The sequence below is a fragment of the Enhydra lutris genome, unplaced genomic scaffold (genome assembly GCF_002288905.1).
Source record: "Enhydra lutris kenyoni isolate GAN:26980312 unplaced genomic scaffold, ASM228890v2 scaffoldscaffold1, whole genome shotgun sequence".
NCBI classification, from domain to species: domain Eukaryota; kingdom Metazoa; phylum Chordata; class Mammalia; order Carnivora; family Mustelidae; genus Enhydra; species Enhydra lutris.
In genome coordinates this window covers 36,189,668-36,216,563 of record NW_019154085.1, presented here as the reverse complement: position 1 = coordinate 36,216,563, position 26,896 = coordinate 36,189,668, and the positions used below count along the sequence as shown (strand labels likewise).

The following is a 26,896-nucleotide window of genomic DNA, read 5'->3' as shown; positions in this document are numbered from 1 at the left end:
TAGTTTCAGGGGTAGAATTTCATGATTCATCATTTTCATATAACATCAGTGCTCATTACATCAAATGCCCTCCTTAATGCCCATCCCCCAATTATCCCTTCCCCCAACCCACCTCCCCGCCAGCAACCCTCAGTTTGTTCCCATAGTGTCTCTTATGCTTTGCCTCCCTCTTTGTTTTTATCTTGTTTTAGCTTTCTTTCCTTCCCATATATTCATCTGTTTTGTTTCTTAAATTCCACATATGATGAAATCATATGGTATTTGTCTTTCTCTGACTGACTTATTTCACTTAGTATAATACCCTCTAGTTCTAAACACGTTGTTGCAAATGGCAAGATTTCATTTTTTTTGATGGCTGAGTAGTAAAGAAAGGTTGATGTGATATATATACATATATACATACATATACATAAACATATATACATATTTATATCTCCTCTAGGGAGATAAAAAGCAGCAAAGTGTCTACTAGGGGAGACAAGTTCTGGCAATTAGACCAGAGACAGTTAAACTGTAATGGAATCGGACCCGTGGATTGAGAATTTAGATTGTAAATGGAAAGATGAAAAATCTCACCTTGACTCCATGGCATCATGACTTGAGCAACCTTTGGTTTCAGCTGGATTCTGGGGTGAAGGATGGACCCAGAAAGTCTTCTCCACAGAATCCTCCACAGTGTCAACACCAAACACTCAAACAGCCTGTATGGATGGTCCTAATAATTCCTGTGTAAAGTCCTCCCTTTACAACATGTGTGTTTTAGGGAAGTGGTGTTGCTCGTCTAAAGCAATGCATCATTCCTATTGCAGGGCGACAGAGGGGACCCAGGACCTCCTGGCTTGCCGGTAAGTCTCCTGAGCAGGCCCTGGGCTTCTCTTTGCTCCCCGACCAGCCTGTGGTCCACACCATTTGCATCCTGGCAGGACCGGCTGCATCATTTGCAGAGCGCACCCAGTGCAAAATCAAAGTATAGATCTCGAACTCAAAAATTATGAAGAATTTCAAGGCGGTGCCAATAGAGACCAAATCACCAGTGTTACCACACAGGCCCCAGGCCCATGGAACTAACGGTCCTGGAGTCCCAGCAGGCTTCTGCTGACCTTCCTTTTCTGTCTTTTAATGATCATTTGGCATTACTCGGGGACATACGGGTCCCTTAATATTTGGGAAGATAAGTCTCCCTCGAGTCTACCTAAATAATACATGTCAAGTGGAAATGATTTTGCTCTATACCATTCTGCCTGCTGGATCAGTAATGGTGTGTTACATTTAATTTTTCTACGTCATCTTTATCTTCCTGAAATTTGTAATTCCATGATTATATTAGTGTTTGCAATTAATCAATCAGTGTTCACAAGATTAAAATTGGAAGCAGTTTTGCCTCCAGATTGATTAACCTATAATTTTGCTTGGTATTCTGCTGTAGAAAGGATTACTCTCCCACATTACTTTCCTCACTACCCCCAAAGCTCAGTTCAGTGTCATCAATGAGATAACTTTCATGTTGCTGTTAAAATAAAGACCAATTCATCCTCCTGGAGAGAGTAATATCTGCACACTTGCAAGTCATTTGATGTGGGCAAGGTTGGTGAGAGAAGAGAGAGGCTCTTCCCACACTTCTAGGAACGCACACCTAGAACCCCTCCTTGTGAATTTGTGTGGAATTATGCTATAGCCTACGTGTTACAGAAAGTTGTGCCTGAGTCTCCTTCATCTTGAATTGGTGCCATTTTTATTCATATTAATCTGAGAGGGCATGTTTTTAAAAATATAATGAATAGTATAAATACATTCATATTTTAATATAAATTATTATTAAGTAATATCAATATTTTTAAAACATCCCGATATATGGCAAAGTTATAACATTTATGCAATTTAGGAATAGCTGGTAACGAGTTTTCTTTGTGCTCTATATTTGCTATTACAAGATTCATGTGCAAACAAGTAGATTGATTTTTCAGTCTTAATTCAATCCTGAACATAGGAGTTGGTCACACCTTCCAGAGTGCAGCTGTCATGGACCTTTTAGTGGCTGTGTCGGCTGCAGTGAAGGTCCTACTGCCACAGGGCAGGTGTGTCTGTCACCATGATTTCTTTGGAGGTTTTTATCCACTTAGAATTACATGGAGGTTTTGCTGTGAATGATGATTTTGAGTTCTGGTAACCAATGCATGGATTGTTCTCATGTTTAGGGATTGAGGGGGGCAAGAGGACCGGCGGGCCCAATGGGACATCCAGGAGAGCCCGGGTTAGCTGTAAGTAGAGCACTGCTCATTCTATCCCTCTAAAAACCTGGCCTGATGTTTAAATTAAGCAAAAAAAAAAAAAAAAAAAGGCAATGTGTTGCCTTGGGTGGTACGCACAGTTGGGGTGTTTGAGAGGTTATCACTGATGAATCCGTGTAACCCCCATCACCAGGGTAGGTTTATCGTGAGATGTAGGTCCCCAGGGCAACAAGGGGTCCAGCCATGAGAGGAAGTCCAGCAGGCACGTCTTAAAACTCGGGGTTTCCTAAAGAGGAACATGGGAGAGCCCACGCAGACACATTGTGATTCCTGTGACTGTGACTTGATATGTGTGTTTTTGCTCTTGATTTAGGGTGCTCCAGGCTATCCTGGGAGACCGGGCTTGAAGGTGGGTGATCATGAGTAACATACAACAAACAGAGAGACTCTCCGTGTCCAATGAGCCAAGTGACCGCTGAGCTCGGTCTGAATTATGTCTTTCCCTCAGTAGACTTCCCCAAATAGTTAATAAACTTCAATTAATTGCTTAACCAGAAGTCTTACTTGCTTGTAATTACCTTTTTAATATTCAAAAGCAATTACATTTTTTCCCCTTTTCTTTCCCAGGGTAATCCTGGCGTGGGAGTCAAGGGGCAAGTGGGAGACCCGGTAAGATTCCCCTTTCGCCCAGAGGAGTAGGTGTTAAAACGTATGTGCTGTCCAGGCGGCAGAGGCTATTCTATTTATAACTTAAGTTGTGTTCGTTATCCAGTCCCTGCTCAATTTTGTGGCTGAGAATTTTTTTGCTGTATTATTATGGTGCCAATACCCTTAACTGTAAAATGACAGTTCTGACAAAATTTAACACTAAACTCAAGTTAATATATATGATGCATTTTACCCTAACCAAAAGAGATTGAACATTTCTGATAATTTAGTATATCCAGAGAGACAGTTTAATTACTGATGTTCATGGCTTAATTTCACAAATTTTCTCAGAATCCTAAACTCCGCCCATAAATAAAAGTATATACCTAGAACCAAAACCATTTAGCAGCAGTCTCCCAGTCCCTCCCACCTCTCGCCTGTCTCCACTGCCCCCTCCCTCCCTCCTTCACACCCTTGATCCTTTCAGCTGAGGCAGGAAACTTAGCAAAGAAAAGCTTTAGATCAAAAGCTTCTGTACAACAAAGGAAACAGTCAACAAAACAAAGAGGCAACCCATGGAATGGGAGAAGATATTTGCAAATGACAATACAAAGGGCTGATATCCAGAGCTCCTCAAACTCAACACACACGAAACAGATGATCATGTCAAAAAATGGGCAGAAGACATGAACCGACACTTCTCCAATGAAGACATACAAGTGGCTGTCAGACACATGAAGAAATGTTCATCATCACTAGCCATCAGGGAGATTCAAATCAAAACCACATTAAGATACCACCTTACAGGGGCGCCTGCGTGGCTCAGTGGGTTAAAACCTCTGCCTTCAGCTCAGGTCATGATCCCAGGGTCCTGGTGATCGAGCCCCGCATCGGGCTCTCTGGGCAGCGGGGAGCCTGCTTCCCCTTCTCTCTCTCTCTGCCTGCCTCTCTGCCTACTTGTGATCTCTGTCTAAAAAAAAAAGAAAAAAAAAAAAGATACCACCTTACACCAGTTGGAATGGCCAAAATTAACAACAATAAAATTAACAATTTTGTTAACAAAATTAACAACAATTTACAACAGTAAACAACAAGTGTTGGAGGGGATGTGGACAAAGGGGAACCCTCTTACACTGTTGGTGGGAATGCAAGTTGCTGCAGCCACTTTGGAAAACAGTGTGGAGATTCCTTAAGAAATTAAAAATGGAGCTACCCTATGACCCCACAATTGCACTATTGGGTATTTACCCCAAAGAGACAGATGTAGTGAAAAGAAGGGCCATCTGTACCCCAATGTTCATAGCAGCAATGGCCATAGTCGCCAAACTGTGGAAAGAACCAAGATGCCCTTCAGCGGACGAATGGATAAGGAAGATGTGGTCCATATATACTATAGAGTATTATGCCTCCATCAGAAAGGATGAATACCCAACTTTTGTATCAACATGGACAGGACTGGAAGAGATTATGCTGAGTGAAATAAGTCAAGCAGAGAGAGTCAATTATCGTATGGTTTTGCTTATTTGTGGAGCATAAGAAATAACACAGAGGACATGGGGAGATGGAGAGGAGAAGGGAGTTGGGGGAAATTGGAGGGAGAGACAAACCATGCGAGACTGTAGACTCTGAAATACAATCTGAGGGTTTTGGAGGGGCGGGGGGTGGGAGGTTGGGTGAGCCTGGTGGTGGGTATTATGGAGGGCATGTATTGCATGGAGCACTGGGTGTTGTGCATAAACAATGAATTCTGGAACACTGAAAAGAAAATTTAAAAATAAATAAATTTTTTAAAATAAATTAATTAAAAAAAAGAAAAAAGAAAAGCTTTAGAAAGGTATTTCAAGAGGGCAACTCATCTGCAAACAATCTAAATGGCTCCTGTTGATAAGCGGCTCGTGCCACAACTGTGGGCAAGTAGATATTGAGCATCTACTCTGTGCCAGGCCAGGACTGGTGCTGGATGTGGAGAGTTAGTAAGACTGACCCGATCCCCACTCACATGGAGTCCCAGTGTGGTTGAATAAGTTATGGTACAGCCGTTGAACAAAATGGCTTGATTGCCTGAGATATATTGCAAGACTTCACAATGTGCAGGCGTACTTATGCTATAGTGTTGATCAGAAAACACAGGTTACAAAAGTATAAGCTCAATTTTGTCAATACAACACAAGACATTAAAATAGACACTTAGACAGGAATTTGCAACCTCAACACTGCTCTTTCCTTGCTGTGGGGGCTGTCCTGTGCATTGTGGGGTAGGATGGTTGGTGGCATCCCTGGCTTCCACCCATTAGATGCTAGGAACAGCCCTTCCTCCCCAGTGGTGACAACCTAAAATGTGTCATGGCCTTGCCAGTTATCCCTGGGGGGGAGTAGTGTGTCCACTTGCTTACCCCCCTCTCCTTAAAAACCACTAATTTAGAGAAATGATTAGAAGGAAATACACTAAGACAAGGTTTTTCCAACTTGGGAAGTCATGGAGCCCTAAGAATGTGCTTGTCAGAGCTCCAGAAGCTCATGCCCCCTGGCTTGAGAAACTCTGCCCTGTAGAGTAAGGCAGGCACCATGGGCTTCCAGACCTCAGCCCCAGTGCAATCAGATACACTTGCAAACTCAGGTCATAGAATCAGGTGGAAATATCTGGCTACAAGGTGGCCGTTCAGATGATCCAAAATAGGCTTATTTTAATTCTTTTGGATTGTCTGCTAAAGGAAAACATCATTGTGGAATTTTCATGCAGAACTCTCAGATGGAACATGTTTGTTCATGAAACGCCACCCCAAGTAGTAGGTGATGTGATTATGGGTGGTCTACATTTTGTTCTTCATGATTGATGTTCCTTGTACTTTTTCAATGTGAAAAAAATAGTGGCACGACCCACATTTTGAAGAGGCTCCCTTGCTTGCCAGCCTTCATCGGTTTTGCTCAGGCTGATTATAGCAAGACTAAGAATGGTCGTTTTTACCAGTGCGTGTTACTCACTCACCTATGTGCTGTTTATGCATTTGTTCAGTCATCCGTTTGCTAATAGACATCTTCAGAGCAGCCGCTACAACAACGCAGTGTTAGGTCCAGGGCTACACTGAGAAAAGGGAGCCCAGGTCCCTACCTGCTTGTTCTGTAGTTTCCAGGTATTATAGGTAGGCATTGAAGTGCTGGCTGTATTCACGTACACTGGAAATCTTCTTCTTCTTCCCCAAAGCCCACTTAACCCAAAACACTGACGACTAAATAGTCATATATTTGAGAATCTTCTTTGTTTCACTCAGTGCAGTAAGTACTAAGCATTTTATGTGTGTTATCTATTTAACAAAGTAATAATACTTTGAAGTAGGTAGCATTATAACCCTTATTTCACAAAGAAGGAAAGTGAAATTCAGAAGAATCAAGGAAACAAAGGCTAGGAGAGATTTTTAAGGAACTTGTCCAAAATAGCAGTCAGTCTGAACCTGGTTTGCAGCCACCTGTGACCCGCTCTGTCACCTACTTTGAACTATGTCTAAGGCAGAATAGTAGAAATAGAAAAGTGAAAAGGTGTTATCTGTTAGTTAAAGATGAGAGTTAATGCTTATATTATACCAAACCCAATTCAAGGGACATTTTATTCCCAAGAGAGTAACATTTCTAATGACATAAATGGCAACTTTGGGCTAATTATTTTATACAGAGAGTTTAAACATACTATTGAAAACAAACTAGAAATAACTTAAATCTCTTCCTTAAGTATCAGACTCTTGATTTTGCTCAAGTCATGATCTCAGAGTGGTGAGATCAAGACCCCATGCTGGGCTCTACGCTCAGCAGGAAGTCTTCTGGAGTTTCTCTCTCTCTCTCCCTCTGCTCCTCCCCCTCCCCCTCACTTGTGGGAGCACCTGAGCGCTCTTTCTCTCTCTCAAATAAATAAATAAATAAATAAGGCCTAAAAAAATAACCTAAATCTAACCAGAGTGGAATGGCTTAATAAATGACAGCATATTCTTATGATAGATTATTGTATAGGCACTAAAAATCAGGTTTTTGAAAAATTTCTAGTAAAATTGGAAAATATGCAAAAAATGGCATTGTAAAAAACAAACAAAATTATTTTAAAATTTAAAACTTTAGCAAAACGTAAAAATATAAACCATACTGTGTATTTTATGTTTATGCATTTTATATAGTATCCTAATTATATCTTAAATTATATTTAACACTTCATTTGATCACATCTACATTTATGTACTTATTACATTATTCACATACGTGTGTGTGTATGGATACATACACACAAGCACACACACCACAAAGAGCTATACCAAAGTTTTATTTTTTATTTATTTTTATTTTATTTATTTATTTATTTATTTATTTTATTTTATTTTTTAAAGATTTTATTTATTTGAGACAGAGATCACAAGTGGGCAGAGAGGCAGGCAGAGAGAGAGGAGGAAGCAGGCTCCCTGCTGAGCAGAGAGCCCAATGCGGGGCTCGATCCCAGGACACTGGGATCATGACCTGAGCCGAAGGCAGAGGCTTTAACCCACTGAGCCACCCAGGCACCCCTATTTATTTTATTTTTATTTATTATTTGAGAGAGAGAAAGAGAGGGCACTCCAGAGAGAGAGAGAGCACAAACAGGAGGAGAGGCAGGTAGAGGTAGAAGCAGACTTCCTGCTGAGCAGGGAGCCTGATGCAGGACTCGATTCCAGAATCCAAGGATCATGACCTGAGCCGAAGGCAGATGCCTTCTTAACCAACTTCTTAACCAACTGAGCCACCCAGGCACCCTATACCAAAGTTTTAATAGAGATTTCTGACCATAGGATTATGACTCACTTTTGGTTTTGAAATGTATTATTAATGATAAATATCATTACTTATGAAAAACAACAAATACTTTCAATTACCTGATGTGTTTGCCATGATTTACATTTTAAATCCATGACACACAGGATTATATGTGTTATACCACAATACATGGGTGAAAATCTTCATTTCAAATCTTATTTCAAAATAAAGTTAATATGAAATTGCTACTATCTTGATTTTTTTGAAAGGGTGAAGTTGGCCAGCAAGGTTCTCCTGGACCCACCTTATTGGTACAGCCACCTGATTCTTGTCTGTATAAGGGAGAAAAGGTAATTGCCAATCCATATGTGGCCTTGATAAAGTAGTAAGAGCCAGCGTTTCCTGACCATGTCTCAGTGCCAACAAAGGGCCGGGCACCTGCAGGCGTCACTGCATTCACCCCAGAGCAGTCTCAGCAGATTGCTACTGCTACTGGCCCCATTGAACAGACCTGAAAGATGAGGCTTAAAAAGTTACCTGTGTTCTCAAGTTTATTCAGTTGCTGAGTCACAGACCTAGCGTGGGCTGCTACTTCGTGACATGTCCTCCAGCATATAGTGCCCCCCTGACACTGTCTTTGTTATATGGGCTTAAAGGACCCCAGGAAGCCCAGTTATCCTTTAAGTATTACAGATGGGCTTGAGGTTTTGATGATTGAAAAGGTGGCGGGGACATAGTAGTGGGCACGTCCTCTGTCAGCCTGCAGTACGGATGTTACTCATGTCACATGCAAATTCTCTTGTCAGTTTTCAGTTACTGGATTAAATTTCACTGATTTGCTCAAAAATGAGCCACGCCTCTCAAGGACTGCATTCCCAGCTTGGATCTGCTTCCCTGGTCTATGGTTGTGCCCTTTGTACCCCACCAAGGTACAGCTCTCATGTGGAGCTGGCCTGAATCATGTCAGGTTTATAAACACTCCTGGACCTTAGTTGCTAACTAGCAACAATTGAGGAGTAATCCTTTATTTTAAAATTTAGTAAAATGTTTGTTGAAAAAGATAATTTCTGAAAGACATGGCATTCAGTAGGTTAAATACTAAGAGGGAGTCTGATTATATTCATTGCGATTTTTAGGGCATAAAAGGAATGCCTGGTATGACTGGACCTCCAGGACCACCGGGACCCAAGGTAGTTTATTGAAATACCTTTTTTCTTTTCATTTGTATAATACTATATCTTAATTAAAATTTTTTTGCATGATCTTTATCATTGTTTTGATGTTGATGTATGTTATTAGAAGTTTTCACTATTTTATCGTAATTCTGTAGGGCATATCTTCAAAGGTAGTTCTTTATGCTGCTGGCAATAATTTTTACGTCTCATTTTGCGTTTGCATTTCATATTGTGGAAATATTGTTGCTTGAATGCCTCTAAATGTTGTTATCTCTTTAAGGGAGAACCTGGAATTGGGGCAAAAGGAGAGAAGGGTATCCCTGGGTTCTCAGGACCTCGGGTAAGGATCATTCATTCCATTCATGCTGTCGCTCACATCAGTGATTTGGAGGCTGTCCTCTCTCACATTTTTATAAAACTAGATCCATATTGATAGCAATTCAAAAGTAAAGATTTTCTCAAACAGGAGCAATACATTCTGGACAAGAATTACGTCATAGCTAAATGCCCCAACAAGACATTCTTCCAGTGACATCATTTAGATAGAATGGACAAGCAGAAGATAGAATTAGTGGGAAGTAACAGGATTATGGCATTTCCTGCTACAACTGGGGCTCAGTGTCAGTGTGATAGCAGCTTGGAGTTGTTCATTTAAGCCTATCTGATAAAAAAGAGTACTGATCTTGGGGCAGTAGCTACCAAAAACTAAAGCATCAGGACTCAAACATCACCACACATGCCATTAATGGGTTCACCATTGATAGAATCACTCTAGAGACCAGAGTCCTCATGGGTAAGGACACTCAGTTTATTTGGCTCCAGATTCAGCAGTTAATGGGATGACATTGGCTTCCATGGTAATTTTTTTTTTGCTGATAATGCACAGACTACCTGTTAATCTCTAGACAAATTACATTGCAATGATTCCAAAAATATTTAGCCCAGTTCCAGCATTAGGCTAAATAACTTACAACATAAGAATAACAACAAAAAGAAATTATGTTCTTAATTTAAAACACTGGCAAGGACATTAATTTTTAAAGTAAAACTGAAGATCAGTTAAAATAGCAAATGTTATAAAGAAACAGACTCTATTTTATATGTACTTCCTTTTATTCGGCTACCTTTGTTGACGAGATGAAATATCCATAAAGCAGTTTTGTAAGATGAAAAATAATGCATTGAGCTGATTTCAGGCACTTTGATTTGATTCCGCTTGTGTTGATTTTTGTGAATTTATTAGGGTGATCCTGGTTCCCACGGATCTCCAGGTTTTCCAGGATTAAAGGTAAATGTACACAATTGTAGAGATGATAAGTACATTTATTCATATTCATAAATTCAATTCAGTGTTCAGAATTCAATTCTGAATGTTCAAATTCAATTCAGAATTCATAAATGCAATCCAGTGTATTCAAAAGTTGTACTAGGGCATGCAAGTATGCACACACTAATTGGAAAAAGAGACACATTTATTTTACAAATTGCAGGATCTAGCTCTAGATGCAAAAATTAATTCCCAAAGCTGTCTGAATCTCAGTGGGCATGTGTCATTCAAATTAAATAAGAATGTGATAATTTGTCACCAACTCAGATTTTATTTTTAAAGGCGTGTTCGTGGTTATTTGTAGGGGGAACCAGGACTGTTTGGGGAGCCTGGATCATTTGGATTTCTTGGCCCAAAGGTAAAAAAAGCAGGTGTATTTGAGTACAGCCTGATCAAATTCTATATCCCTTATGTTAAATAATTTCTTTTATAAAAAAAAATCATTGAAAGAATCATTCAAAAATGTAACTTTTGAAAGAGACAGAGTTAATTTTGTTTATATTGTTTCAATGTATGTTGTAATGATTATGTTTTCCCTTTGAGAAAGTGTTCAATCTTTTGAAGGTAAATAATAACAAATGTTTCAAAAATTCCATGGGGATCACCTGGTATCACAATTAAAATCAGAGGGAGGAGTGGAGAGCTCCTGGCTTTCACTAGTACATTTTTTTTTCCTTTGTACCTCTGTGACATCATATCCAGCATTTGCTTGGGACAAGCCATGGTGGCAGTAAGGGGAAACAATTGAGGGGAGTAAACATTTGCTGTTAAGATAGGATGTAGATTCAGATTGTAGGTGAATAGACTATTTGTCCTAGAGTGCCAAGTTCAACACTAATGCTCATAGGACATCTAAGAAACTTCATGGTTTCAGAGGTATCTAATTTATGGGCACGAAATCTTCTTTTTTTTTTTAAGTTAATTTTTTTTTCTTTTGTGAGAGTTTTGCCAGTTGGTCATTTACTTCTGCGTGTAAGTGGGAGGTCAGATGCCTTAGTTATTCCCAGAACTCCATGAACCCTTCATTTTTCTGGTCAGCCTATAATCTTTATTTCTTACATGAATGCACTCTTGGTCCTTCTAATAGTTATGGGCAACATGAGAAAAATATTAGTATTTCTTTTAAGATTTTATTTATTTATTTGACAGAGAGAGAGATCACAAGTAGGCAGAGAGGTAAGCAGAGAGAGAGGGGGAAGTAGGCTCCCCTCCTAGCAGAGAGCCTGATGTGGGGCTCGATCCCAGGACCCTGAGATCACGACCTGAGCCGAAGGCAGAGGCTTAACCCATTGAGTTACCCAGGTGCCCCAATATTAATATTTCTAAGAAAAGTGTATGAATGGTTGATTTCAGGGGGATCCTGGAGACCGCGGGTACCCAGGACCGCCGGGGGTTTTGGTAACCCCACCTCTTCCACTCAAAGGTTTGTGTTCAGTTTGGTTCTTCTATAAATTATTAGGAAATGGGATTTAGGTGGTCCTGACAGAAGAGTCTGGCTCAGTATTTCTGTAGTTTGCGTATTTGGTATGCTAAATATATTCATTTTAGCAAGAATATATAATTTACAGGTGCAGGTAGATATGTGCATCTGAATCATTTCTATGGGCATATGACTCCCAATGTTATTTTAGGGTGCAGGAATTTTTATTATCTCACCTTTCCAAAAGTAGGGTTTTTTTTTAATTGCTAAATCATTTGGTTAAGACCTACTGAGATGCTGCTTCCAAGAAAAAAGTGACCCACATCAGCGAGCAAGACAGTGCTGTCTCCAGTTCGAGTGATTGCAAAGCAGGGGCAGTTGGAGAAGGGTTTCTAGTCTGAGATCCTGCATTATTGTTGTTGTTTAATGTCGTAAGAAATCACAAGAACAGTGTCTTAGCTGCACTCAACCAAGCCTCACAAGAAGTAATTGTGTGTGAATTTTTAAATGTATGTATACAGTTATTACATTGACATGTGTTGTTGTTTTGGGCAGGCCCTCCTGGGGATCCGGGGCGCCCTGGCCGCTATGGAGAAATGGGGTCTGTTGGACCACCTGGTCCCCCCGGCCCCTCCGGTCCACCAGGGGAAGCCTGTGCAGGTAGAACTCTACTGACTCTTCCACGCCAGGTTTCCCACATCCTTACTCTCAACTCTAGCTGATACTGAGATCAACTAGGAGCATTTCGGAAAAAAACGGATGGCTGTCCTGGACCCCCAGACCAAGCATGTTGGGCTCTCTGAGACCTGGACCTAGGTGTCTGCTATTACAAAAGATCGCCTTATCTCTAATGGACAGCTGGGCTTAAGAACCCCTGAACTCAAACCGATGAACGGGTTCCTTGGAAGAAAGTCGGACTCCCTGGCTGCAGCCCAGCAATATCAATCAGCATCTCGTGTTGGGGAAGGGGGTGTTGAGGAATCCCTGAAGATTGTCACAGGCAGATAAGATCTGGAAATGGGTGCCAGGGGTAGAGTATTTTTTCAGGTCATAAAACACTCCCGGAAGGCTCTCCTAGTCAATCTCTGTTTGTTAAAATTGAGTTCATCTCCTACGCGAAAGGAGGAAATACAGATTGTGAATTTAAAAATGTTATTAATTAAAAAAAAAAATGTGATTCAGTTTTAGTTAAGAAACCAAAACCAAGACAACAGTCCTTATCTCTCCCCAAAATTTGCACCCCCTCCAAAAACAAACAAACCCAAAACACCTGGTAATAGTGAAGGAAGAACCTGGAAAAGAATCCTATTGATACAGGACTTTGAACTCCTTCAGGTGCTGTGCTGGTTAATAATCCCCCGTAAGATTAAGAATAGAAGCGTGGAGGATATTTGCATTCTGTAAACTCAGGAGAACTGATTTAACATGTGAGAAGAGAGTCTTGAATAGATGTAATTTTATCCAGTCTGTATCTGGATTTATATTTACTGAGAAGGAGTAAGAAGTTTCCTGAGATTCATCTGTTAACTACCAAGATCTTTAACCTTCCCAGACTCTAGCTTCCACTTTGCGGGATCAGATAACCCAATGCAAAGGGGGGCAAAGCTTTGTGTAGTTGATCTAGAGAGCACGCAGCTGGTCAGGAATCATTTGCGCCTGGCCTCAGTTGTCTCCTTTCAGGCTTGTTCGTAATAAAACAGGGCTCCAGCAGATTGAAATCAAAACCAAGTGGGAGTAAACAACACATATCTCTAGCAGATTGAAAACCAAATATAACACAAAGACTCTTAATTCCACAAGATTTTTAAAAAGAACTAACCCAGTGGCTTTCAAATCTTGACTACAACCCATTATAAAAAATACATTTTATATTATATTGTATTTACATCACATTGCATATATATGTGTGTGTATATATGTGTGTGTGTGTGTGTGTGTGTGTATGTATATATTCTCATATACATATGATTGAAGCACAAATTTCAAAAGAAAAAAGAAACACAAATTCCACAAAATAATACTTTTTTGTTTATGGGGTATTTTCTGCCACTTTTTTCTTTAAAAAAATTTTTTTTAATGGTGGCCACAACTTCATTGATTTCGTGGGTGGTCAGGGCTGCTATATGCCAGACACTGTAACCCATTTTCCCTGTTGGAAGGTGGTTGAGGATTTTCCATGGCACCAGGACAAGATACCAGGTAGCATCCAGGTCCATCCAATGATTGTAGGGGTTTGGACACAAGTCTTAGGAATGACATGAAGACAAGATGGCAGCCAAGTCCACAGAAACACATCTCATTTAAGTCCACCTATATGTCTATAGCCTTTATCATACATATCTTGTTTTAGAATCATCTAAAGTATTTTTCATGAGATAAGCAAGGGTTTGGAGTTAGACACCTGTGACTGAATTCCAGCCTTGCCACTTAGTGTAGTATACTAAAATAGTTATACATTTACACTATGGACTGAAGACGTTCCAGGTTCTACTACATATAAGCTGTGTGACCTTAGGCATTTACTAAACCTCTCTGTGCCTCAGTCTTCTCATCTTCAGGGTGCAGTTCTCATTAGGGTTGAAAGAAGTAATATGTATACAGTTCTTGGAATACCATTAGCTGTGTTAGTTATTATCATTACTCCTGTTTAGCCCAAATGTTTGTGCCTTACCTATAAGGTATAAACATTGCAAGATTGAGGAGTAAGGATAATGTAATCCTTATATGTTATCCATAAATATCCTATATATGTAAATGTTATCCATATATATCCTATATATGTAAAGCCCTAGCACATATGCACATAATGAATGTTATTAATTTAGATAGTGTGCTACTTACTGATTACTGACAGGGTTTCAGTTGTCTATTGCTGAAAAACAAATTTCCCAAAACCTAGTGGCTTAAAACAAAAATCAACATATCACCCCTCACTCTGTGGTTGAAGAGCTAAGCTGAGCAATTCTAGATAGGGATGTTCCTATGGTGGGAGCCACGTAATGGCTGGAACTGAAAAGTGGGGACTGGCTGGGCATCTCTGTCCTCTATCTTTCATGTAGTCTCATGGCCTCTCTGTCTGGCTCTGTACCTATTTATGCTTCCTTATAGCATAGTGGCTTCAGAGCAGTGATATTGCTTCCATGGTGGCTCAGGACTCCACTCCCACACATTTCGTCTCAAGAGGCAGAAGCTGAATCATCTTTAATGACCTAGCCTTGATCTTATGTTATATATAGTGTCATATATATATATACATATATATATATATAGTCACTCCTGCTGTACTTCATTAGTCCAAACAGTCATAAAAACCTGTCACATTCAAGGGGAAGGGGACATGTCACCTCTTGCTAGGAGAGTGTCAAGCTTCTACAACATTCTGAGGGAGAAGAGCTACCATGGTGGCCATCTTGGGAAACTATGGTCTTCCACTGAGAGATTCATGCTCAGGAAGAAGAAGAAAGCTGTGAGAAGTGGTCACTCTCATAGGAAGGCTTTCAGCTGTCATTAGCCAAGCCCCCAGCAAGCAGGTCAGATGTTGCAGGAAAGCAGGATTCATCTTTGACTCACTTTCGCCTCTGAACACACCGAACATCTCAGCATTCCTTGGGCATGTATAATTACCAGATATTACACTAAGCTCCTTATGTGAATTATTGTATTTAATCCTCATAACAAGGCTCTAAGGTAGATATAGATGATTAAAGACATTCAGTAACTTACTTAAGTACCTGTGGCTGGAGAGAGAAAGTTTGGGTTCAAATCCAGAACCTCTATGCCTCCCTACCAACCTAGGTTGCTATGAAAGGTATGGTATTCCATGTCTCACATACATGATATAGGAGTCCGTATTTTTACTCACTAAATGTGCTAATGTATTTATTCAGATAATTTCTAACCAAATTATCTAAGTCACAAGATATAAAACTAATATTTTTAATTAAATGATATGTCCTTTCCCCCAATAACCCTAAATAATAAGGAAAAAGTAAGAAAATCTGATTTCACAAACCTGTTTCCATTTGTATGCTTTTTCAAAGAAGGTGAGGCTGGGATATTAAGTTCATTTTTTTTTTCATTTCATTTCATTAAGTACATTTTTTTTTTCTTTGAAAATACTTACAGCCTAAGGAAGAATGTACTGATTTTCATTTCTTCTAAACACAAGTTTACTCTGGGAGATGTACGTAGTTTTCATTCTCGATTCCTCCTGCAGGCATGATGGGACCCCCTGGGCCAAGAGGGTTTCCTGGTCATCCGGGATTTCCAGGGGCAGCTGGTACCCCTGGGATAGCTGATTTCAGTCCAGGAAAGCCAGGGAAGCCAGGACCACCGGGGTTGCCTGGAGCCCCAGGGCTGCAGGGCCCTCCGGGATCAGACGGTAAAGTGCTCCCCCTTGGCATACATTGGCATTTTTGTTGCATGTGATATTTGCAGCTTCATGCAGAAGATGTGACTTTCTAAATTTTTTCTAAATTTTTCTATTGTTTCATGAGTCAAGTTAGTATTATTAATAATACAAAAAAAGTAGACTGATGTTGGATATCACATCAGCTACAGCATATGAAAATATTTTTTGAGAATTTAAGTCTGAATTATGGAATTATGTAAGTGAATACAGTTTTTATTTGTTAAGTGTAGTTTTAATTTGTATCAGAGTTACAGATGGACTTGGGTTGAGAGTCAAACAGGTCTATGAAGCCTGTTGTGAAGAACTGCCATCCCGGGCAACCCTTCTCCTATTCCTTCCTTCCCAAGAGAAATTCTTTTCATAGAAGTAGTGGGATTTTCTGTTATTTGCCTTTCTAGTGACCCTCAATGTACTGTATTGTTATTCCTTAATATTTTTTTAAAGAGAGAGAGATGTGAGTAGGCAGGGGCGGTAGGGGAGGAGGGTGGGTGCAGAAGTAGAGAGAGAATCCTAAGCAGGTCCCACGGCAGCACGGAGCCTGGTGTGGGGCTCAGTCTCATGACCCTGAGATCATGACCTGAGCCCAAATCAAGAGTCAGTCACTTAACTGACAGAGCCACCCCGATGCCCCACTATTTTTTCATTCATGAGTTTGAGCCTTATCTTTAGACTTCCCTCCATAGAAGATGAAATTAGCTCTTTTTCAGTCTCTCCCCACTGCACACATGAACATTTTCCACTCCTAAAACCCATTCAATTTAGTTATTATCTTAATTTTGTTTAAATATTCATTACTTACACTGAGTGGCTACATAAAATCTATTCACCAGTTCAGCCATATAAAAATACACATTATTACTTTTTGCAAAACATTTTGCTAATGTCTTGTTTTCTTTGTGTGTTTGCTTGGTTTTCAATATAACATTGCTAATTCAACCTCAAACCGTCTAGAATTGTATAAATTGTATAACTCTCCATTCTAACTCATTAAATATTTTATCAGTATTATCTCTTTGAATAAACCTCTCCTGCAGCTTTTTCAGATTAGGTCAGGTTGCAGTTTTTTTTTAAAGATTGACTTATTTATTTGAGAGAGAGTGCAACTGAGCTGGGGCTGAGGGAGAGGGAGACGCACAGACCACCTGCTGAAGATGAACCCTCCCCCCCCACCGCAATTCTTAAAAGCTCTGAAGCTCTGCTCTAAAAGCTTATAGAAATTTTTCTTTCTTCTTTTTTTCTTAATGACCTTACATTTCACACTGTCTTGCCTCTGTGTGGGCACATTTGCACTCATTGGTAGGCGCTCAGTGGGCAGGTTCAAGCCAACACAAATCCTCCATTTTTAGGTAAATTTCTTGAAGTGTTTCTCTGAGGATACTGTCTCCCTACCAAACACCCTCTGCCATTTTCTCCTTCTTGACTCTATATATTTGCCTGTTAGAGAATCTACCCTACAGGACTCTTTCCTCTCGTCTTTATTCTTCTTCACCTTTGTATTTTTCTGTAGCAGTTTCTGGTAGACTTCCCCAACTCCATCTTACAACTCTGCTCCAGGATTTTTTGATTTCTGCTTTCATAGTAATTTTTTTTTAACTTCTAAGCATTTTATTGTTGCTTTTGTTTTAATGTTTTCCCTTGTAGTTGTCTGTTCATGTTCTCGGGATGAAATGCTTTCTTTCATCTACTTTTTAAATTATCTAGTTTATTTGAAAGCTTTCTTCTTGCTACATTGTCTGTTACCTCCAGTTCTGAAGGGTCATAGTTGCTGCTGTAATTTTTGGGAAGGAGATCTTAGGATTGAACTGTTTCTTTAACCAGTCGTTCTGTTCGAGGCATCACTGTTATTCCATTTCAAGGTACTAATTTGTGGGGCACCTGGGTGGTTCATTCAGTTAAACATCCAACTCATGATTTCAGCTCAGGTCATGATCTCAGGGTTGTGAGATCAAGCCCCACACCAGGCTCTGTGCTGAGTGTGAGTCCTGCTGAAGATTCTCTCTCTCCCTTTCTCTCCGCTCCTCCCTCTTCTGCTCCCATGCACAAGCTCTCTTTCTCTCTCTTTCAAAAAACAAACAAACAAACAAACAAAAAAACCCAACCAACCAACCAAACAAACAAAAAACCAATTCCTGAAGTCTGGGAGAGATTTCTCACGTAGACTGTGCTTTTTGTTGCCTTTCCGCACAGCCTGCTTAGAACTCAGCTTTTTAGGGTCTGTTAGGTTCTCTCACATTTTTTTGCTGTTGTTTTCTCCCCCCCCCTTTTTTTTTGTCCTGCAGGCTTACACATTTTTATCATATCCCTGTACTGTTCGCTATTTTACCGGGATTTGGGAAGAATAAGGAATTTATTGTTTGTGTTTCATGTCACCTTTAATCATATGTCTCTGGATTTATGCTTTTATGAGCTATGTGTCATGCTTTCTTTAATTTAGTAATTATTCATCATTGGAGGGGAAAAAGATCCTTGCCATACAGTTATTTTGTTTGTTTGTTTTCTTGTCCATTGCCTTTCTCTTCAACCCACTAAGTTGGGGTTGAGAATAGGAAGGCTTTATTGGTGACTACGGTAGCAGCAACACACTGGGACATTTATATGGTTGATTTGTATAAATATGTTCTTCTGTCAGAAAGAATCATGGGAAAGGAATGGAAGAAAGGTGGGTTTGAGGGGAAGATAGAGAGCAAGAGACACTCCCACTTGTTCTGTAGAAGACATTCACAGAAACTGTGTGCTTCTCTTGCCCCCCTTCCCCCCTGTAAAGTTATATATTGTAGTGTTGGGCACCCTGGACCACAAGGAATAAAAGGCAAAATGGGTCCTCCAGGAAGAAGAGGCTCAAAAGGAGAAAAAGGCAAGTATGCATCAAAGGTAGGATTTCCAGAAGACAGCAGTGTGAGGGGGACTGGGGGCATTTATGAAGTGGGCAATGGGACATTTCACTTCAATGTGTTATATGCCTTATTTACCCCTGTGAGCACTCCTCTTCATTATGAGCTTATGAGGCGATTAGAACTTACCAGAAGTCAAGTCTTTCTATCTGAGAGTCTAAGGGACACACTTCCCCGGCTGTGAAATTTGCTCCAGAGTGATGACTTTTTTTCATGAAATCCTTTTTATTCCTTAAAAAAGGAGAGATAGGATAGTCTGGATCTTTTATTTCCCTTTCTTCCTGTGGGTCCATATTTCCCAGACTCACAAAATGCCTCTGGCTTCATGTTTCTTCACCCCAAAAGTTGTTTCATGTTTTTTTTTTGTTTGTTTGTTTTTTATCTTCTGGGATAGGTGAGTATGAGACCATAAACACAGCTGGGTTCAACTATCCTAAAGGCATTTCTTTTAGACCAAAATTGCCGCTGATTAGGAAATGCATTGTAAATGATCAGTTGTAATACACAATACAGTCAGTAATCCTTTTCACATATTATTTTGTTTATTTGTTTAGAGTTTATGCTCCAACCCATTTTTCTTTTCTGTTTCTTCAGTAGGAACTAAATAAAAGAGTTTCACACTTAAAAAAATAAGATCACTTATTTTTAAAGTTTCTTTAGTAGAATTGGATACCAACTTGTCCCTTAGAATTTGTCAGGATGGGTTTCTTAAGACTCCAAACACCCTATCTGTCTAGAAATGACATATCTGCCCCACACAGACCATGCCTAGCCACCCCAGCACAGTGCCCCATGCCCCCATGTCACACATTATCAGACCTTCTTGTTCTTATTTTCATTATTGGTTTTATTAAGTAAAAGCTTTTTGGGATTTTATGCAGGAAATATGACAAAGCTGCCTTTTATCCTCTGTCTAGGAGACGCGGGGCTCTGTGCCTGTGAGCCTGGTCCCATGGGCCCACCTGGCCCTCCGGGGCTTCCTGGGAGGCAGGGTAGTAAGGGAGACTTGGGGCTCCCTGGGTGGCTTGGAGAGAAAGGTCACCCAGGCCCTCCTGGTGCAGAAGGATCTCCAGGACCACCAGTGAGTAGCTTTTACCAGTAACAATTTTTCTAGTTGAAAGAGACTAGATAGAGATAAAATTCAACTGTACCTCTTTCTGATGTATAGTATGATATATATTTTATGTATTGAACCTATACATATATTAATGACCCCAAAGTGACTATATTCATTCATTCAAGCATCAAACTAATATTTATTGAGCACCTACTATGTTCTAGGTGCTGTTCTGGGTGCTGGGGATGCAGTAAGGAGAAGAACACAGTTTATGCCCTCCTGGGGACTCCAGGAGTTGGGTTGGACACAGAGCATGTAACAGATGAGTGCATATGGCTGATGATAATAAAGACCGTCACCATCTAGTGTGACTTGGGAGCTAGAGCTAGAGGAGATGGAGTCAAGGAAGTGGCTAGAGGTTAGGATGGGCTGCGGAACATGGGGTTTGGTAGGTAAGTTGGATTTGAGCTTTTACTCTGGATGACATGGAATAGCCAGTAGAAAGTTTTAAGAGAGACATAATCTGCCATTAGCTTCATAAGGTTCACTCTGATAGCTCTGGTAAGAACAGATCACAGGGGACAGGGGATGAAGTAGGCAGAAGAGCTGGGTGATGATTACAGTAATTTGGTAAAATGTGGTGGCTTAATATGTTTATTATGAGTATGTTTAATATGAGTTTAATATGAGTATTAACATGAGTATGAGTAAACATAAGTTTAATATGAGTATGACGAGAAGTTGTCAGATTCTCAGGATGTTTTGAGGACTGCTAATAGATGGACTGGTAGGCTGGACATGGGATATTAGAAGAAAAGCAAAGGCTGAGGCCCAAATGGGGAGGACAGTGTGAGGCATAGGTGTGGAATGGGGAAGGGAAGAAGCATTATTGGCTAATGTCTTAAATTTGAGGTGCCTGTTAGACGAGGAAAGGTGTTAAGTAGGTATTAAGATGATATTCAAGTAAGGGATTCACATGAGAGGTCCAAGCTCGAGATACAGACATTGGCTTTGTCAGGGTTTACATGATAGTTCGAGCCACAGAGTAGATGGATCTATTTTGAAATGGTTCACATCCGCTGACCAATACAAGTGACTTGACTTGAGGAACAAACTTTCAGCTACTTGGCTTTTCAGAACAAAGTCACTTCCCCATAAGGCACTCCTCTAGAGGCTAGACACAGCCCACCTGTCCTGTCTTTTTTGAAGAGCCTTCATGCTGGGATGAGCTGGGGGCCTAACCACCAGCCCCAATGTGCTCTTTTCCATTTTCCCCGGGAAACGCCATGAAAATAAGTTTCCAGTCTGAGAGCCTTAAGTGAGGGTGACAATTAGGCTGTCCCCGTGCCACCCCTGACACCCTTGCAAAGCACATTGGTAAAGTCTACTCAGCAAGAAGTTAATTCTGTAATGCATGTGTGTTGAATTGACATGGCTGCAGCTGTTAAGTACTCTGCCTTTCATGGCCGGCTTTTTAAATTCAACATTTTCACATAGTCATTATTTTTATGTTGGTACTTAATCTTCTTAATGAAGGTTATACTGGCTCTAAGATATTTTTGTGGCTTCCTCTGGAGTTGCTCCTCAGGGCTAACATCCTTGAGTGTGAATGGCTAGTTCATCCAGCATTGCCCTGACTGAGCTCTGTAATTCAGTTGGTCTAGGGTTCGCCTCTTTGGACAGCTTCTATTTCTGACGTCATTTTTCTGTGTCTGACTCCATCCATATGAGTTCTCTGCTTTAAATTCATCACAGGGTGGTCATTGTTAGGTGCTAGGTCCATAGAGTGAGGCACTATGAAAGGAAAAGTGGTGGAGGGAGAAGAATGGACAGAAGGAAAGAACCCAGAGGAGCCACAGGTAATCATGGGTACTCTCACCTCCCCAGACCTGTTCTCTCTCAGCAGCTGTCCCTGGCCTCAGCAGCCACGGATGGGTAGTAGAGTAGAAAAAAGAAAAGTAGGTTTAGGTTCTTTGCAATTTTTTCTGTGGTTAGACCAAAGCTTGTGTTTATCACCATAGTCTGAGGATGGGGGTTTCCCACCAAGATGCTGTAGTGCAAAGCACGGGGGCTTAGGGGTACATGGACCCACCTTCACATCCCAACTATGACATTGGTGAGCTCTATAGTCTTACTGAGATTTAGGGCCTCATTTATAAAATGGATATAATGACACCTGTCTTACAGGTTTATTGTTAAGTATTCAATAGTATATTTTGAGGGCTCTAAGGTATACACATCAGGGAACAACCAGAGAAAACCAAAGGTCACATCTGACATGTGCCAAATCTGTCCTGTTGGCATGCTGGTTTTGTCTTCATAGTGTTTGTTTTTATATTATTAATAAGATTTATGGCTGCACTTGAGAAACTGGAAGTTCATTAACACAGGGTCAGTGCATTCCTATAGTCGCCAGGAGCTGAGAGATGGCCATGCCTGTAGGAGCAGGGTAGGGTGCTCATGTCCCCACTTGGTCCATCCATCTGCTTCCTGTGGTAGTCACAGTCCCTCCAGGCCTCTGTGGCTGAAGTCTCTAATCTAGACCATGTTTTAAACAACCGGTACATGCCTGGCAGAGAGCGATTCTTTTGTTGCTGCTGAGATTTTGCGGTTGTATTAACACATGGATTTAGTGATCTCAGATCTTAGAACAGTGACAAGTAGCTCTTGATCCCAAAGCTTCTGGGAAACTTTGGCCCAAAAATATCTTAAATCCAACATTTGTTTCACTAAGAATCTAAGCACCATGAAGGCAAGACGGTCTGCTATTAACTGTTGTGTCCTTGATACTCCAAGTAATGCCTGGCATTTTAAATTCTCAGTAAATGTCTCTTTAGTGAAATCCAAAATGAGTGCTGGTTATCATTTTGTTTTTTCTAGCTCAACTAAGTCTGTGATCTGGATCTAGTGCTTAAAATTCTATATCTGCAGAGCATTAGAGTAATTGATAGTACATTCTAAGTCTCCAATATGCTGACTAAGAAACTGCTCACACTCCAAGGGGACCAAGGTCTTATTTATTAAGCATTCCACTGACATTGTCCTTCTGGAGAGGAACTGGTTCACATGCTCAATGAATGGTTTTATGTGTTGATAAGTTTATCCATCAGAAGGACGTTATTGTTATAATGTGGCCTGAGTACTGTGCCTCATATACTTTAGTCCTGTCCATTTGTTACTTATAACAGCATATACAGGAAAAGTAAGAAGTAAGCAACATTGAACTCATATTAGCACTTTATAATTTCTAAAGTTCCTTTCCTGTCTAATCTAGCTATTTCTATTCAGAAATTTCTTCCACCCACTTTTCTCATGTCTGATAAACAATGTTACACAGGAAGTTGTATTATAGTGATGATCCTGGGGGTTTTGAATGGGTTTGTGGAAATGTTTTTTCTCTACATTAAATGGCTCCCACACATTTTTGCCATTTGTGTTTTTAAGCCTGTTGCGTATAGTTTTGGCTTCTTCTTTCTTACTGCTTAATACTGCCGTTATGCTCACCTCTATTGGCACCTTCTTCCCTTAGTTGCCAACTGCTTATAAAGTGCCAGTTGAGAAGGTAATTAAGCCTGCATGAACATGTTGTTAGATTGTATGAGAATAAGACAAAGCATCTATGTGAGAGAAGATGGGTTTGCTCAGTCATTTTCACCTCCTAAATTCTTGTCTATGTTTCTTGATTTTCAAGATCACAGGATAAGTAACCTTAAGCTCTGTATAGTGTTCCTGTAGCTGTATTTACTATGGTGCTTGGCCAATTTTATACTGGCGGTAGGTCTCCAGATTTTTGACACAGATTAATGTTCAATGATAACATAACACTTATAAAACCATGACCCAATAGTTGAGTTTCAGAGCAATGTTGAGGTCAAAAGGTGATGAGCCCATTGGCCAAAATTAGTTGTTTACTTGCTATATGGAGGAAATATATCAGCTATAATGAAGGTTCTTGTTTTCCCCCCTCTTCCTCATCAACTTCTCTCAATATCACACACTTGTCCCTAAGCCTCTGCCTTCAGCTTTAGTGGCAGCTCTTGTGGTTAACCCACCCACCCCCTTCCTCTTCATTCTTCATTAAAATGTCCAAGATAGTTAAAAATTTTTGTTATGAATTTTTATTTTGAGATAAGTTTTATTTTATGACTTAAGGAGTTTGCAACATCATGCAGAGAAAGAAAGTTTCTGTGGACCCTTCATCCAGCTTCCCCATGATAGCATACATAACCTTAGTATATTGCCCAAACCAGGACATTGATATTGATACACATTTCTGCTGAATCTGGTACAGAACTTATCCAGATTCCACAAGCTTTTAAATGCGGGTCAAGAGCCTCAGTTTCGTAAGGTGGGACCCACCTTGGAAGGCAAGAAAGAGAATGATACTGAGAGTACCAAACTAGAATCTGGAACAGGTTATTTAGAAAGAAACAAGAGACAGATTAGATGTATGTGACTATCTTTTGACCCATCAAAATTAAAATGATTTGTTCCTCTTATTTTTCACCAAGGGAAAACATGGTGTTTCAGGACCACCTGGCAGCAAAGGAGAAAAGGGCGATGCGGTTGTATCAAGAGTGAAAGGTGAGCCTAGTCAATCACATAGCTCCCTGCCATTTTATGAATGGAATGGGAAACATCCTCTGGCATTCATTTCTCTTCTGACCACAGATCAATTCTATGACAAGATACAGGTCTGTTGAGATTGCTTAAAAAAATATTCCTTGCCCCTCACATTTCTTGTGATAATGTTGAGCCTCAAATCCTCTATCACTTATTTGAAAACATAAAAAAAAAAAAAAACCAACCATATTTGAGTCCTCATTATTGTGGCTCTGGGTTTGACAAAAGACCACCTTTGACTTGCCTACTGTTTATCCAGTGCATTATAGCATCCTGTATTAATCAAGGCTGTTTTGGTCATGACAGATACCCAGCTTGAAGTTGTTTTAGAGAAAAAAGTAACTTATTGACTCACCTAAACAAAATTTGAAGTATTAGAGGTAGGGCTTGCACTAGGATGGCTGGATCCAGGAGATTCTTCCTACATCTTGCATCTTTCATTGCACTAACTGCATTTCTTTCCAAGGCTAGTTTCCTGTGCTGTGCGTATACTGCCCTTCCAGCCAGAATCTCCAAGTTCTCACAAAAAGAAGTAGAGCTCTATAGGAGCGCCTGGGTGGCTCAGTGGGTTAAGCCTCTGCCTTCCACTCCGGTCATGATCCCGGGGTCCTGGGATCGAGCCCCGCATCGGGCTCTCTGCTCAGCAGGGAGCCTGCTTCCTCCTCTCTCTCTGCCTCTCTGCTTCTCTGCCTACTTGTGATCTCTGCCTGTCAAATAAATAAATAAAATCTTAAAAAAAAAAAAAGAAGTAGAGCTCTACCTTCTTAACTCCAGTTTACCCCCCCCCCAAAAAAAAAAAAAATCAGGAAGAACTGGACTGGCCTAGGGGCAGCACACCACCATGGACTGCTCCCCCATTCACCCTTGCCAGGGGATGGGGCACCACATTCAGTGTTGTGCAAGCAGGGGCAGATGATCTTGTGGTTGGTGCCTCCACACACAGCCTCCCTGGCAGAATGAAGAAAGAAGCGCTTTCCAAGTAAGAAGGTCAGTGGGTTTGGCAACTGTCACTCTCCTCTCTTCCTTTTGCATAGTTGTCCTTATGTGACTTTAGTCAGTCAACTGAGATACTCCAAGTCTCTACCAGCCCACACAGAGGCAAGGTCATTATTTTTATGCTTGTCCTGTGTTTCCTTCTACTTCATCTACTGCTGAGAAGGGTTTGAATACCTTTTCGCCTTTGTTCCCAGGGCAGAAAGGAGAAAGAGGTCCTGATGGGCTCCCAGGATTTCCAGGACAGCAGGGACAACATGGCGGGGATGGACTTCCTGGAAAAAGGGGGGATCCAGGCCCTCCAGTATGTATAATTCTTCTTTGGCTATTGAATTTCATTTTCTTATATGGTCACGAAGCGTCTGTTTCCCCCTTCTCGATTTAAAACTATAATGTAGTCAAGTGTCAATGTGCTGTAAATCAGAGTTGCCTTCTGTGACTGCCACAAAAAGTTGATTTTTGTCAAAGGTGTGGTCTGAATCAGATGGTCTAAAGAGCAGATGGTCTGAAATCCCGAGTGGCGGTTTAGTCATGGGAAGACTTCCTGTCCTGTCTGTGGTTTTTGCATCGTTCTCATGGTGTGCATCTGTTTCTGGGGCCCTCGCATCTACAAAGCACCCAGCAACCTCAGGCCTGTTCAGTAAACTCTGGAGGGTAGTGGATAGAACATAGGTCTTGATAATGACCTTTGTTTGGTTCTGTCCCCAGGTGAAGAGGCACATGAGGGGAAGTGGCAAGCAAGAGAGGGTCAACTAGTGCAAATCCCCTGAATTTTGACATATTGGCTGAAGGGAAATCCCACTGACAAATATTTCTGCACTTTTCAAGCACGTTTTGGGTGGAAACCATGTGTAGGTAACAGAGGCCATAAGAAAAGTCTCTGATGCATGATCCAGTGCTTAGGAACTAAAAACATCTTGGGGCAATGTTACAGGAGCCGAGCTAGGTGTTTCATGCGTATCATCAATCTTCTGAAGAGCAATTTGCTTTCAGATTTTACCATCAGAAATGGAGGCTAAGGGTATGTTATTCCAGGTCACCTACCTATCAAGTGGGCTAAATAGGAGTGAAAACCCGAGTCTGTCTTATGCCAACGCATGTGTTATTTCCGCCAGACATGCTACCTGTCATTGAGAGCATCAGGCCTTCCTGTATGTGAGAGTTCTAGAAACTGTTCATTCCACTGGCGTGAATGAGATGAGCTCTGAGGCAGACATGGAGGCAGCCATGACTGGAGAGGCTCCTTCTCCATAGAAGCACATTGTGCAGGGACCCCATGGGGAACTTTCCGGTTCCAGGAACCATCATTTAAGGAAGCCCCAACAAGGGTTCCACAAAGATCTTTCTAGTTTTCCA

The 26,896-nt window shown here is 40.7% G+C and overlaps 1 protein-coding gene across 1 annotated transcript in view; it reads left to right on the top strand.

Moving 5' to 3' along the window:
- Nucleotides 1-26,896, top strand: part of LOC111143029 (collagen type IV alpha 4 chain) — a 103,684-nt gene that overhangs the window by 29,664 nt on the left and 47,124 nt on the right. Inside the window, exons 8-23 of the mRNA XM_022496451.1 lie at nucleotides 810-845; nucleotides 2,196-2,258; nucleotides 2,602-2,637; nucleotides 2,856-2,897; nucleotides 7,913-7,993; nucleotides 8,780-8,833; nucleotides 9,099-9,158; nucleotides 10,062-10,106; nucleotides 10,450-10,503; nucleotides 11,499-11,568; nucleotides 12,121-12,225; nucleotides 15,782-15,946; nucleotides 18,741-18,830; nucleotides 19,785-19,948; nucleotides 24,436-24,508; nucleotides 25,738-25,844. Coding sequence (XP_022352159.1) covers nucleotides 810-845; nucleotides 2,196-2,258; nucleotides 2,602-2,637; nucleotides 2,856-2,897; nucleotides 7,913-7,993; nucleotides 8,780-8,833; nucleotides 9,099-9,158; nucleotides 10,062-10,106; nucleotides 10,450-10,503; nucleotides 11,499-11,568; nucleotides 12,121-12,225; nucleotides 15,782-15,946; nucleotides 18,741-18,830; nucleotides 19,785-19,948; nucleotides 24,436-24,508; nucleotides 25,738-25,844 — 1,245 coding nt within the window. The remainder of the gene's footprint in view (nucleotides 1-809; nucleotides 846-2,195; nucleotides 2,259-2,601; nucleotides 2,638-2,855; nucleotides 2,898-7,912; nucleotides 7,994-8,779; nucleotides 8,834-9,098; nucleotides 9,159-10,061; nucleotides 10,107-10,449; nucleotides 10,504-11,498; nucleotides 11,569-12,120; nucleotides 12,226-15,781; nucleotides 15,947-18,740; nucleotides 18,831-19,784; nucleotides 19,949-24,435; nucleotides 24,509-25,737; nucleotides 25,845-26,896) is intronic.